Source organism: Microcaecilia unicolor, chromosome 1 (assembly GCF_901765095.1).
Source record: "Microcaecilia unicolor chromosome 1, aMicUni1.1, whole genome shotgun sequence".
NCBI classification, from domain to species: Eukaryota; Metazoa; Chordata; class Amphibia; order Gymnophiona; family Siphonopidae; genus Microcaecilia; species Microcaecilia unicolor.
Genome location: NC_044031.1, coordinates 772,611,507 through 772,625,645, shown reverse-complemented (window position 1 = coordinate 772,625,645; position 14,139 = coordinate 772,611,507). Strand labels below are relative to the sequence as shown.

The 14,139-nt window shown below is 46.6% G+C and overlaps 1 protein-coding gene across 1 annotated transcript in view; it reads right to left on the bottom strand.

Annotated features, from left to right (window-relative positions):
• The window catches only part of ARNT2 (aryl hydrocarbon receptor nuclear translocator 2), a 434,272-nt gene that overhangs the window by 99,664 nt on the left and 320,469 nt on the right, over nucleotides 1-14,139 (bottom strand). The window contains 1 exon segment of the mRNA XM_030189838.1: nucleotides 6,194-6,320. Within this exon segment, the coding sequence (XP_030045698.1) occupies nucleotides 6,194-6,320 (127 nt within the window).

The window sequence follows — 14,139 nt, the reverse complement described above, 5'->3', positions numbered from 1 at the left end:
CGTCTACCTGTAGAGGTAGAGGCTGAAGGCTGCCGGCGGGAGAACTTGTCGAAAGCGGTATCCCGCTGGTGGAGCTGCTCTACCACCTGTTCGACCTTCTCTCCAAAAATATTATCCGCACGGCAAGGCGAGTCCGCAATCCGCTGCTGGATCCTATTCTCCAGGTCGGAGGCATGCAGCCATGAGAGCCTGCGCATCACCACACCTTGAGCAGCGGCCCTGGACGCAACATCAAAGGTGTCGTACACCCCTCTGGCCAGGAATTTTCTGCACGCCTTCAGCTGCCTGACCACCTCCTGAAATGGCTTGGCTTGCTCAGGAGGGAGCTTATCTACCAAGCCCGCCAGCTGCCGCACATTATTCCGCATATGTATGCTCGTGTAGAGCTGATAGGACTGGATTTTGGCCACGAGCATAGAAGAATGGTAGGCCTTCCTCCCAAAGGAGTCTAAGGTTCTAGAGTCCTTGCCCGGGGGCGCCGAAGCATGCTCCCTAGAACTCTTAGCCTTCTTTAGGGCCAAATCCACAACTCCAGAGTCGTGAGGCAACTGAGTGCGCATCAGCTCTGGGTCCCCATGGATCCGTACTGGGACTCGATCTTCTTGGGAATGTGGGATTACTTAATGGCTTGGTCCAGTTCGCCAGCAATGTCTTTTGAGGACATGATGCATGGTACTGTGGACGCTTCCTTAGGTGGAGAAGGATAGTCCAAGAGCTCAAACATTTCAGCCCTGGGCTCGTCCTCCACAACCACTGGGAAGGGGATGGCCGTAGACATCTCCCGGACAAAGCTGCAAAAGACAGACTCTCGGGAGGAGAAAGCTGCCTTTCAGGGGAGGGAGTGGGATCAGAAGGCAGGCCATCAGACTCCTCGTCAGAGAAATATCTGATGTCCTCCTCCTCCTCCCACGAGGCCTCACCATCGGTATCAGACACAAGTTCACGGACCTGTGTCTGAAGCCGTGCCCGGCTCGAGTCCGTGGAACCACGGCCACGGTGGGTGAGCGTCGAGAAGGTAGACTCCCTTGCCTGCACCGGCGAAGCTCCCTCTGCCGACGTCGTCGGGGAGCCTTCCTGGGAGGCGACCGCAGTCGGTACCGCAAGCGAAACCGATGTCGGAGACCTCACCCCGGGCAAGGGGCCAGCTGGCGCCTCACTCGATGGTACCGGTGGCGCAAGCACCCCCGGTACCGGAGGGGAAGGGCACAATAGCTCTCCCAGGATCTCTGGGAAGACGGCCCGGAGACTCTCGTGCAGAGCGGCTGTGGAGAAAGACGTGGAAGCCGATGTAGGTGTCGATGTCAGAGTCTGTTCCGGGCGTGGAGGCTGTTCCGGGCTGTCCATAGTGGAGCGCATCGACACCTCTTGAACAGAGGGTGAGCGGTCCTCTCGGTGCCGATGCCTACTGGGTGCCGACTCCCTCGGCGATCCTGAGCTCTCGGTGCCGATACGGGAAGGGACCGGTGTCGATGCTTCTTTGACTTTTTAGAACGAAGCATGTCACCGGAGCTTCCCGGCACCGACGAGGAGGACGTAGAATCCAGCCGTTGCTTCCTCGGGGCCGAGGCCGAAGGTCGGTCTCGGGGGGGGGGGGGGGGGGGGGCTGTACCGCAGGAGCCCTCAGGGTAGGGGGAGACCCACCCGAAGGCTCACCGCCACCAGCAGGGGAATGGACAGCCCTCACCTGCACTCCAGTCGAAGCACCACTGTCCGACGACATCAGCAGAAGTGGAGGTCCCGGTACCACCGACGCAGCCTTCCGATGTCTCAGCCCGATGCAGAGGGTCGATGCCTCGATGCACTCGATGCAGTCGCGGCCGAGGACGGAGGTCTGGACGCTGTCGACGTCGATGCACTCGATACTCCCGGTGCCAATGCCGACGAAGAGCCTGAGAACAAAACGTTCCACTGGGCCAATCTCGCTACCTGAGTCCGCTTTTGTAAAAGGGCGCACAGACTACAGGCCTGCGGGCGGTGCCCAGCCCCCAGACACTGAAGACACGACGCGTGCCTGTCAGTGAGCGAGATTACCCGGGCGCACTGGGTGCACTTCTTGAAGCCGCTGGGAGACTTCGAAAAAGTCACGCCGGCGAGATCAAAACTCGTGATTGCGTAAGGCACCAAAAAGAGAGGGAGAAAAAATTCGACCTGAGGCCTCAAAAGGGCCTACCCCGAAGACGAAAAGAAACTTACCGGGGCAAAAACTGAAAATAGAGGAAAGGGAAAAAGACCGAAAAGGTCTTCTTCCGAAATCCTTTTTTTTTTTTTTTTTTGTAGCGAAAAGTCAAAAGAGACGCGCGAGGTCAACTTAAGGGGCGCGAACGGCGTAACACGACTGTACCGAGCGCGGACAAAAGAAGACTGGCCGGCACGAGCCGGTTTCGGGCAGGAAGACGGCCGCGCATGCGCGGTGCGCATCGGCGCGAGGGCTAGCAAAGGCTTTTGCTAGTGAAGATTCCGATTGGAGGGGCTGCCGTGGACGTCACCCATCAGTGAGAACAAGCAGCCTGCTTGTCCTCGGAGAATCAACAATTTAAACCCCTCAGAGCACAGCAGGGGAGGCTTAGCCTCTCCAAGCCTCTTATACCGGGCGCCTATGGTTACTAACTTATCTGTCCCGTTTGTCTGTCCTAATTAGATTGTAAGCTCTGTCAAGCAGGGACTGTCTCTTCATGTTTAAGTGTACAGCGCTGCGTATGTCTAGTAGTGCTATAGAAATGATAAGTAGTAGTAGTTATTTGAAGATAGTCACAATCTCCAAACCACAAAAGTTTAGTCTTTTGCTTATTCATTTTTTTAAAAATGTGTAGTTGCCCATTCATCAATAATTGAAAAATATCTTTGCAACATAGAAATAGTATCTGAATAATTTGCTGAAACAGGGAACAAAAGAAAAATATTGTCCACATAAGAATTTGGACCTATAGATAAAAGTGATGTTTCATTATATTTATCTAATTATTGCCACACTGGGACAGACAAAACGTCAATCAAGCCCAGCATCCTGTTTCCAACAGTGGCCAATACAGTCACAAATACCTGGCAAGTTCCCAAAACGTTCAATACATTTTATGCTGCTTATCCCAGAAATAACAAAAAAAATATGCCCAGAGTGTATGAATGCAAATATAATAACCCTAAGGGCTATTGACTAAGGTGAGGAAGAGTCTCATATGTAATATAGGATAGTATTTCTTTCACTCAACAGGTGAATCACTTGTTCGTGTTCATATCTTAATCATTGACTCAGCCTCCACCATCCTAAGTCTACTAACAAAAAAGGTATATAACTAGTGACTTGTACAAAATTCTTAATAAAGTAATGCACACTGCACTTATCTTAGGCAGGTTGGTGCGCTCTTAAACCCCGACAGGTCCCCGTTTCGTATTCACTTTGTCAAGGGGGAGTGCCACCAAATCCAATTACTGCCCCAGACAACTGTGTGTGCTAGCTCATAGGTCAGTACTAGTTATACAGTGGGGGAAATAAGTATTTGATCCCTTGCTGATTTTGTAAGTTTGCCCACTGACAAAGACATGAGCAGCCCATAATTGAAGGGTAGGTTATTGGTAACAGTGAGAGATAGCACATCACAAATTAAATCCGGAAAATCACATTGTGGAAAGTATATGAATTTATTTGCATTCTGCAGAGGGAAATAAGTATTTAATCCCTCTGGCAAACAAGACCTAATACTTGGTGGCAAAACCCTTGTTGGCAAGCACAGCGGTCAGACGTCTTCTGTAGTTGATGATGAGGTTTGCACACATGTCAGGAGGAATTTTGGTCCACTCCTCTTTGCAGATCATCTCTAAATCATTAAGAGTTCTGGGCTGTCGCTTGGCAACTCGCAGCTTCAGCTCCCTCCATAAGTTTTCAATGGGATTAAGGTCTGGTGACTGGCTAGGCCACTCCATGACCCTAATGTGCTTCTTCCTGAGCCACTCCTTTGTTGCCTTGGCTGTATGTTTGGGTCATTGTCGTGCTGGAAGACCCAGCCACGACCCATTTTTAAGGCCCTGGCGGAGGGAAGGAGGTTGTCACTCAGAATTGTACGGTACATGGCCCCATCCATTCTCCCATTGATGCGGTGAAGTAGTCCTGTGCCCTTAGCAGAGAAACACCCCCAAAACATAACATTTCCACCTCCATGCTTGACAGTGGGGACGGTGTTCTTTGGGTCATAGGCAGCATTTCTCTTCCTCCAAACACGGCGAGTTGAGTTCATGCCAAAGAGCTCAATTTTTGTCTCATCTGACCACAGCACCTTCTCCCAATCACTCTCGGCATCATCCAGGTGTTCATTGGCAAACTTCAGACGGCCGTCACATGTGCCTTCCGGAGCAGGGGGACCTTGCGGGCACTGCAGGATTGCAATCCGTTATGTCGTAATGTGTTACCAATGGTTTTCGTGGTGACAGTGGTCCCAGCTGCCTTGAGATCATTGACAAGTTCCCCCCTTGTAGTTGTAGGCTGATTTCTAACCTTCCTCATGATCAAGGATACCCCACGAGGTGAGATTTTGCGTGGAGCCCAGATCTTTGTCGATTGACAGTCATTTTGTACTTCTTCCATTTTCTTACTATGGCACCAACAGTTGTCTCCTTCTCGCCCAGCGTCTTACTGATGGTTTTGTAGCCCATTCCAGCCTTGTGCAGGTGTATGATCTTGTCCCTGACATCCTTAGACAGCTCCTTGCTCTTGGCCATTTTGTAGAGGTTAGAGTCTGACTGATTCACTGAGTCTGTGGACAGGTGTCTTTCATACAGGTGACCATTGCCGACAGCTGTCTGTCATGCAGGTAACGAGTTGATTTGGAGCATCTACCTGGTCTGTAGGGGCCAGATCTCTTACTGGTTGGTGGGGGATCAAATACTTATTTCCCTCTGCAGAATGCAAATAAATTCATATACTTTCCACAATGTGATTTTCCGGATTTAATTTGTGATGTGCTATCTCTCACTGTTACCAATAACCTACCCTTCAATTATGGGCTGCTCATGTCTTTGTCAGTGGGCAAACTTACAAAATCAGCAAGGGATCAAATACTTATTTCCCCCACTGTATACCTTTTTTGTTAGTAGACTTAGGATGGTGGAGGCTGAGTCAATGATTAAGATATGAACACAAACAAGTGATTCACCTGTTGAGTGAAAGAAATACTATCGTGTATTACATATGAGACTCTTCCTCACCTTAGTCAATAGCCCTTAGGGTTATTATATTTGCATTCATACACTCTGTGCATATTTTTTGTCATTTTGTGTCATTGGACAGAGTGACGGTCCACAATTGTTTGACAGTAGTATCCCAGAAATAAGCAGTGGATTTTCCTCAAAGTTATTTTAATAATGGTCAATGGACTTTTCCTTTAGGAAGAAACCCAAAACTTTTTTCAAACCCCGCTAAGCTAACCGCCTTTACCACATTCTCTGGCAACGAATTCCAGAGTTTAATTACACATTGAGTGAAGAAAATTTTAATCGATTCGTTTTAAATTTACTACTTTGTAGCTTCATTGCATGCCCCCCAGTCCTAGTATTTTTGGAAAGAGTAAACAAACGATTCACGTCTACTGATTCCACTCCACTCAGTATTTTATAGACCTCCTATCATATCTCCCCTCAGCCATCTTTTCTCCAAGCTGAAGAGCCCTAGCCGCTTCAGCCTATTCTCATAGGAAAGTCTTCCCATCCCCTTTATCATTTTTGTCACCCTTCTCTGTTCCTTTTCTAATTCCACTACTGGGCTCAGTTTCAAAAGAGAAAAACGTCCAAAAAGTGGCATAAGTCTGCATTTGGACTTTTTTCTCACAAAAACGTCCAAATCAGTATTTTCAAAACCTATTTTTAGACGTTTTTTTCTGAAGTCCGACAGAAGTGCATCCAAATCTCAAGGGGGAGTGTCAGGGGCATGTTCAGGGCGGAACTTGGGCGTTCCTAAGACTTATAATGGAACAAAACAAAACCATCCAGGACTAAAACTTAGACGTTTTGAGGTAGACCCATTTTTTATGATGAAAATGGACCAAAAAAAAGATGTCCAAATCACAAAACGTCCATAGTATTTTCGAACACAAAAGATCCATCCACATCCATAGACATCCATCTTTTTTTAAAATGACCTTCTTTCCTGTTTGGAATTCTGATTTAGATTTTTTTTTTTTTTTAAATGCCCCACCATGTTACTTACAAGCAGTTATTCCTGCAAACATCTCTGCAAACCTTGGATCTCTTTCCTGGGAGAAGATGGGCTCAGGTTTATCAACCACAGGTTTTCCACTTTCATGGATGCTGGCTGAAAGATTTGAAACTGGTACCTGCATTGAAAGCATGCATAAAAGTCAATACAAAAGAAGTTGCTGTTAAACTTAGATACAGACTCAGATGTTTTCCCTGATAACACTGCACAATTGAAAGATTTATTTTGATGATGAACCAGACTGAAAGTTGTCAGAAACTACTGGTGGTTAAAAAACTTTCAACTATCATAAGATTACATTTTTGTACTCAAGGAGAGGGAGGAGGGAAGGGGGTGGGGCTTGCAAGGGAAAGGTGGAAGAGGGTATTGGGGCTATTGATAGGAAACATTGAGTGGAGTATAAAAAAAACAAAAAAATGTGAGGTAATTGTTTGATTTGATTGTTCTTGTGTTATGTTATTCATATCTTAATGCTATCTGATTGTGTGATTGTCATCCTATATAATAATTCTCACCTCCAACGTTCTATGCTTGGGACCGTGGCTCCCTGGCTGCAAGTGGTCTGCGAGGCAGACACGCACGGACGTCACTGATGTCAACACAGCTGATTCCAAGGCAAGGGGAGGAGTAGGGAAACACGCGCAGCGTGTTTCCCTACTCCTTCTACTGCCTCGGAATCAGCTGTCACCCCCCCTCCGCGCTATGGCCCCCTCGAAACCCACCCCCTCCCGTAAACCTGTCGATCCCCCCCCCCAGAATGCCGAAAACCGCACCCCCCCTCCCGCCGCTGTTGTGCACTACCTTCGGGTGGGTTCCTCAATCATCTTCTTAGAAAGTTTAACTCCGTGATTGAGGAACCTACGGGAAGGGAAGGTAGCACAACAACGGTGGTGGCGGCAGTTTTCGCTGGCACGGGGGGGGAACGACAGGTTCGCGGAAGGGGGGGTTCGAGGGGCCGTAGCACGGGGGGGGGGGGGGGGAATTGCCTGCCTAAGGCCCGTTTCCTTGCCTACAGAAACGGGCCTTTTTTACTAGTATTGGATAATTATGTGTCTTGTTACTTGTTTTCAATAAAATATCATTTAAATTAAAAAAACTACTGGTGGTTAAATGCAAGAAAACCAAATTACTTACCTGCAGCATGTGTTCCCTATGAATAGTATGCTATAAGCAAATCTCCTTCAATTCAGGAAAGAAATGAAAACCTATCACTTAAAAAAATTCTACAGCTAACTACAAAAACTATCGTTGCCCTTTCTCTTCAAATCTACCTCTCCAAAAACTATATGAATATCTATCTCCTAAAAAATTCTATAATTAACTACAAAAGCTATTGTTGCCTTTTTCTATTCAAATCCACCTCCACAAAAACCCTATTGAATAACTACATGAACTATAGATGCAGGGCCGTGCCTAGGGTCTCTGGCGCCCCCCTGCAGACTATCAGTTGGCGCCCCTACCCCCCGTGAAAATGATCACGCCCCCCCCCCCCCCCCCAGTGAAAATGATCGCTCACCACTTGCCACACTGACAGGAATTGTCAGCAATATTCTTAGAAACAAATTGCTATACATTGCAAAATAAGATAGCAGATGTAAATTCTCAAAGTGGACATATTCCAAACGCTAGACAAAAATTAAACTGAACCCCCAAGATGCCAGACTCTGCATACAATGCAACACCACAGAAACAGAAAATGTCCCCTAGTACTGTGCAAAATATAAAGACTGCAGATGTAAATTTGAAAAAAACTAACAAGAACCAATCACCACTTTACAAATTAACAAATAGAAATAAAACAAATATAGAAAATAAAATAATACCATTTTATTGGACTAATACATTTAGCTTTCAGAGGCCAAAACATCCTTCCTCAGGTCAATACAGTATAGTGCTGTTACAGTATCCTATCCTGACCTGAGGAAGGGGGTTTTGTTCTCCGAAAGTTAGTCAAAATGTATTAAAATTAGTCCAATAAAAAGATTACCTATTATCAGTGCTTTTTTTGTGCCGGTACGCAACGGTACGGCGTACCGGCACCTTTTTTTTGCTCCCCCCGCCCCGTGACGGACGCAGTGCCAGCCCCCATTTCCGGCCGCTGCTGCTTCTCCTGTTGAGCAGCAGCGGCCACTACACAAAGAAAAAGATTTAAAAAAAACTTCAAACCTGGCTGAAACGCGGCACCCCGGCACTGTAGACAGCCATTAGGCATTGGCTGTTGCCCCGCAGCCGCTCCTCCTCTTGCCTCTACGTCACTGCGCTCCTCCGGGGTCTTCCTCCAGGGGCAGTGACGTAGAGGCAAGAGGAGGAGCGGCTGTGGGGCAACAGGCAATGCCTAATGGCTGTCTACACAATGCCGGGGTGCCGCGTTTCAGCCAGGTTTCAATTTTTTTTAACTTTTTCTTTGTGTAGCGGCCGCTGCTGCTCAACAGGAGAAGCAGCAGCGGCCGGAAATAGAGGCTGGTGCCGCGTGCGTCGCGACTTCGCGCCGTTCGCGGGAAACTTGGCAGGGAGAGGGAAACCAACAGAGGGAAGGATTGGGGAGAGAGAAAAAGAGGGAATCCAACAGAGGGAAGGATTGGGGAGAGAGAGAAAGAGGAAAACCAACAGAGGGAAGGATTGGGGAGAAAGAGGGAAACCAACAGAGGGAAGGATTGGGGAGAGAGAGAAAGAGGGAAGGATTGGGGAGAGAGAGAGAAAGAGGGAAAACAACAGAGGGAAGGATTGGGGAGAGAGAGAAAGAGGGAAACCAATAGAGGGAAGGATTGGGGAGAGAGAAAAAGAGGGAAAACAACAGAGGGAAGGCTTGGGGAGAGAGAGAAAGAGGGAAAACAACAGAGGGAAGGATTGGGGGGAGAGAGAGAGGGAAAACAACAGAGGGAAGGATTGGGGAAAGAGGGAAAACAACAGAGGGAAGGATTGGGGAGAGAGAGGGAAAAACAGATGGAAGGATGGGGAGAGAGAGGGAAAACAGATGGAAGGATTGGGGAGAGAGGGGAAAACAGATGGAAGGATTGGGGAGAGAGGGGAAAACAGATGGAAGGATGGGGAGAGAGGGAAAAACACAGATGGAAGGATTGGGGAGAGAGGGAAAAACAGATGGAAGGATGGGGAAAGAGAGAGGGAAAACAGATGGAAGGATGGGAAAAGAGGGGGAAAACAGATGGAAGGATGGGGAGAGAGGGGGAAAAACAGATGGAAGGATGGGGAGAGAGAGAGGGAAAACGGAAAGATGGGGAGAGAAGAGGGAAGACGCTGGATGGAAGAATGCAGAAAGAAATAGGGGAGAGAAAGCAGAGCTGCTGGATGGAAAAGGGGAATAGAGAAAGACTGGAGAATAAGAGGAAGGGCATGGGGAGAACAAGGGTGAGGAAAAGATGAAAAGCCACAGGTAGATGAAGGAAATTAAAGAATGGATAGTAAGAATGAATTAAATCTGGACAGAGAGAGCCTGAAAAATATTGAATAAAGCAAAGAAAAAGGAGACAAAAATGACAAATGGCACAGAAGAGTTAAGCGAAAACAAAGGAAAGCAGAATCACAGACTGGGACCAATATGGAAAGAAAAACAGTCACCAGACAACAAAGGTAGAAAAAAAATCATTTTATTTTCATTTTAGTGTTTGTAATATGTCCAATTTGAGAATTTACATTGGCTGTCTTATTTTGCACTGGGTATACTGGAGCTGTAAGAGCTTACATTGATTATTTATAATGAAAAAAATCACGATATTTTTTTTCTCCTATAGTACTGTAATATTTTCAATGATGTCTGTTTATATGCGCCATGGCTGGTGTAGGGGGTGTGGTTAATGTGGGTGTGGCTATCATAGGGGTGGAGCCATATGTGGTGACCCCGCCCATAATGAGTACCGGCACCTTTTTTTCTACAAAAAAAGCACTGCCTATTATAAACATTTATTAACACAGCTACAATACTACTATATCCTAAAGCAAAAAAATAAAAGTAAATATTTTATTTACAGTTTGTTGTCTCTGGTTTCTGCTTTCCTCATCTTCTCTTCACTGCTTCCTTCCTTCCATCCAGCATCTGTCTTTGTTCTCTCTCTGCCATCCAGGACCTTGCGAGACTGGGAGAATGGGCGTGCAAGTGGCAGATGAAGTTCAATGTTGACAAGTGCAAAGTGATGCATGTGGGTAAGAGGAACCCGAATTATAGCTACGTCTTGCAAGGTTCCACGTTAGGAGTTACGGATCAAGAAAGGGATCTGGGTGTCGTCGTCGATGATACGCTGAAACCTTCTGCTCAGTGTGCTGCTGCGGCTAGGAAAGCGAATAGAATGTTGGGTGTTATTAGGAAGGGTATGGAGTCCAGGTGTGCGGATGTTATAATGCCGTTGTATCGCTCCATGGTGCGACCGCACCTGGAGTATTGTGTTCAGTACTGGTCTCCGTATCTCAAAAAAGATATAGTAGAATTGGAAAAGGTACAGCGAAGGGCGACGAAAATGATAGTGGGGATGGGACGACTTTCCTATGAAGAGAGGCTGAGAAGGCTAGGGCTTTTCAGCTTGGAGAAGAGACGGCTGAGGGGAGATATGATAGAAGTGTATAAAATAATGAGTGGAATGGATCGGGTGGATGTGAAGCGACTGTTCACGCTATCCAAAAATACTAGGACTAGAGGGCATGAGTTGAAGCTACAGTGTGGTAAATTTAAAACGAATCGGAGAAAATTTTTCTTCACCCAACGTGTAATTAGACTCTGGAATTCATTGCCGGAGAACGTGGTACGGGCGGTTAGCTTGATGGAGTTTAAAAAGGGGTTAGATAGATTCCTAAAGGACAAGTCCATAGACCGCTATTAAATGGACTTGGAAAAATTCCGCATTTTTAGGTATAACTTGTCTGGAATGTTTTTACGTTTGGGGAGCGTGCCAGGTGCCCTTGACCTGGATTGGCCACTGTCGGTGACAGGATGCTGGGCTAGATGGACCTTTGGTCTTTCCCAGTATGGCACTACTTATGTACTTATGTACTTATGTCTGCCCTCTCTGCTGTCCCCTTCATCCAATGTCTGCCCTCTCTCCCTGCCCCTTCCATCTACATCTGCCCTCTATCTCAGCACCTTCCATCCACCATCTGCCCCTGTCTGCCCTCTCTCTCCCCCTTCCATTCACTGTCTGCCCTTTCTATCGCTTCCATCCACTGTCTGCCCTTTCTCTCTGTCCGCTCAATCCACCATTTGCCCTCCCTCTCCCATCCATCTATGGTCTGCCCTCCCTCTGACTCCCCCTTCCATCTAGGATCTGTCCCCTCTCTCTGCCCCTTTTTTTCAGCCCCCAGTTCCAGCCCCACTATCCCACCAGTCCCCAGTTTCAGCCCTATCCCTTTTCTCCCACCAGTCTTGAGCTTCGGCCCCCAGCCACTTCTCCCTGTCCCCTTTTCAGCCCCCAGTTTCAAACCCAGCCCTTTTCTCTCACTAGTCCCAAGCTTCAGCCCCAGCCACTTCTCCCTGTCTTCTTTTCAGCCCCCAGTCCCCACAGTTTCAGCTCTTGTCTGACGTCAGAAGAAGGCGGGACACTGAGGGAACCAATGAGTGCAAGGGAAGGGAGACGTCGGCAGCGCTTTCACCGACGCTGCTGCAGCGGCTGCGACCGAGGTAATTTAAAGTCCTCGGGGGCGCGGGGCGAGGGTAAGCACCGCGGTGGCGCCCTCCAGAGGTGGGCGCCCCCCTGCGGCGCTTACCTCGCTTACCGCATCGGCACGGCCCTGTATAGATGCCCTCTCCACATCGCAAATCACTACTGTAGCTTCACCAAAAAGTAAATTGTAAGCCATGTTGAACCAAAATGTGTTTTTGGATAATAGTGGGATACACGAACGCATGCATGCATAAATAAATAAAATAAAATAAGTCCTCACAGATGGGAAATGTCATCCAAAAGAGCCCTTGCGAAGGAGTGTGTGACAGAATTGTGGGTTTATAAGCCTGTGATAATTGTTTTGATAATTGGTTGATTATTGCAAGAAAGAAATTATCCCACGGGGATTGTGTATGACAAAAGCCCCTAAATTGTTTCCTGAAGATCTGGACTTCGTTAATCAATGGAACAGCATTTTGAATCAGTGTTCATTGGACCTTATGTTGTTGTTAATTCAAACCATACAGTTGAAATTGGTACAGAATAAACCAAAGCTCGATGAGAAGATGGAGCATTTGAAATCACTCACGGACTATGATAGATTTAAAGAGGATTTTGACAATAAATTGGATAAATTCAGGAAAGAAATTAAATCAACTAAATTTAAAAAAATACAAAGCGATCAGAAGGATTATAGTGAGGGGTATGTATATAATTGGCAAAAAAACAGTTAATTTGGATAAAATTGTTGAAAAGGGAAAACGCGTAGGTTTTCAATTGTCATCCAATTCATCTGGTGGTGAGGAAGATAAAGAGGATAAGACGGATGGGGAGCAACAACAGGGTGTTTCCACCAAACGCACAAATCAGCGGGGACGGGGCAGTTGGAGATCTCGCAACCGAGGAGAAGCTACAGAGGAACGAGATCCCGACGGAGAAACGACTCGCTGTGATCAATCTTTCTAAATATGTGCTGACCCCGATTGAGGAGCGTGTCCTAGCCCGTGGGTTATCTTTTGTTCCCACTAGTAAACATATTCCATTTCAGTTTAGGGTGGATTTTGAAAAGTTCCTTCGAGTATTACAACTTAAACTCTTTTTTTACAATACTCTAGATCCCAGGGGTGCGTATTCGGACTGGGTAGTTAAAAGTACTTGGATTCCTCCGGGTCCACCTAATTCTGCTTTAATGATCTTTAAACAGCTGGTCCTCCAAGATGTACAGCAATTAGAACATACACAGTTTTGGGGTAGAACCAATATGTCACGTCAAGAATTTAAGGCTTTGCAAGCACTAAAGTCGGAGAAGTCGATTGTGATACGAAAAGCAGATAAAGGGGGCGCAATAGTTGTACTTGATAAATCTGAATATATGGCTGAAATTCAACATCAACTGTCAGATAGTAATACGTATTGTAAGCTTACTGAGGATCCCACTTATTGTTTGATCAAGAGGGTGCAGGAGGTCACTAAGGAGGCTCTTCAACAGGGCTTCCTTACTAAGAAAGAAAGTCAATTCTTGTGCCCAATTCATCCTGTTATCCCTATATTCTACACAGTCCCAAAGAGTCACAAACGGTTGCAAGCTCCTCCTGGCAGGCCTATAGTATCTTCAAGGAATTCCCTCCTTGAACGTTCCTGTAAGTATGTGGACTATTTTCTGCGACCTTTGGTGCAAAATATACCAGCATATATCGGAGATACATCACACTTTTTACAGATTCTGAGTGGATTAAATGTGAGTCACTCCAGTTTGTTAGTAACTCTGGACGTATGTTCTTTATATACTTCCATACCACAAAGTGAAGCCTTGGAAGCTGTAAGGAAGGCTCTTGAAGATCGGTTTCGTCCACATGTGGTACCTACAGATTTCCTTATTGATCTTACCCAACTAGCCCTGTATAATAATCATTTCATCTTTGATGATGAGTTGTATCTTCAGACTTCAGGTATAGCCATGGGGGGCTTCTTTTGCCCCTTCTGTTGCAAACATCTTTATGGGGCAGTTTGAGGAACAACATGTGTATACCAACACGGGGTTTGCCTGGGTACAATACTGGGGCCGCTACATTGATGATGTGTTCATGATTTGGCAGGGCTCTGAGGAACAGTTAAGAGACTTTGTTCACTACCTTAACAGCTGTCATGTTACTATTAAATTTGAATGTAATTCCCATGTTGAAAGTATTAACTTCTTGGATGTTTTAGTGAAAAAGGAGAGTGGGGTGTTAAAAACAAAAGTTTTTGTCAAACCAACGGATAGGAATTCTCTGCTGAAGTATGACAGTATGCACCCTTTGTGACAAGGCTACAGCCCAGAGGTACAAAATG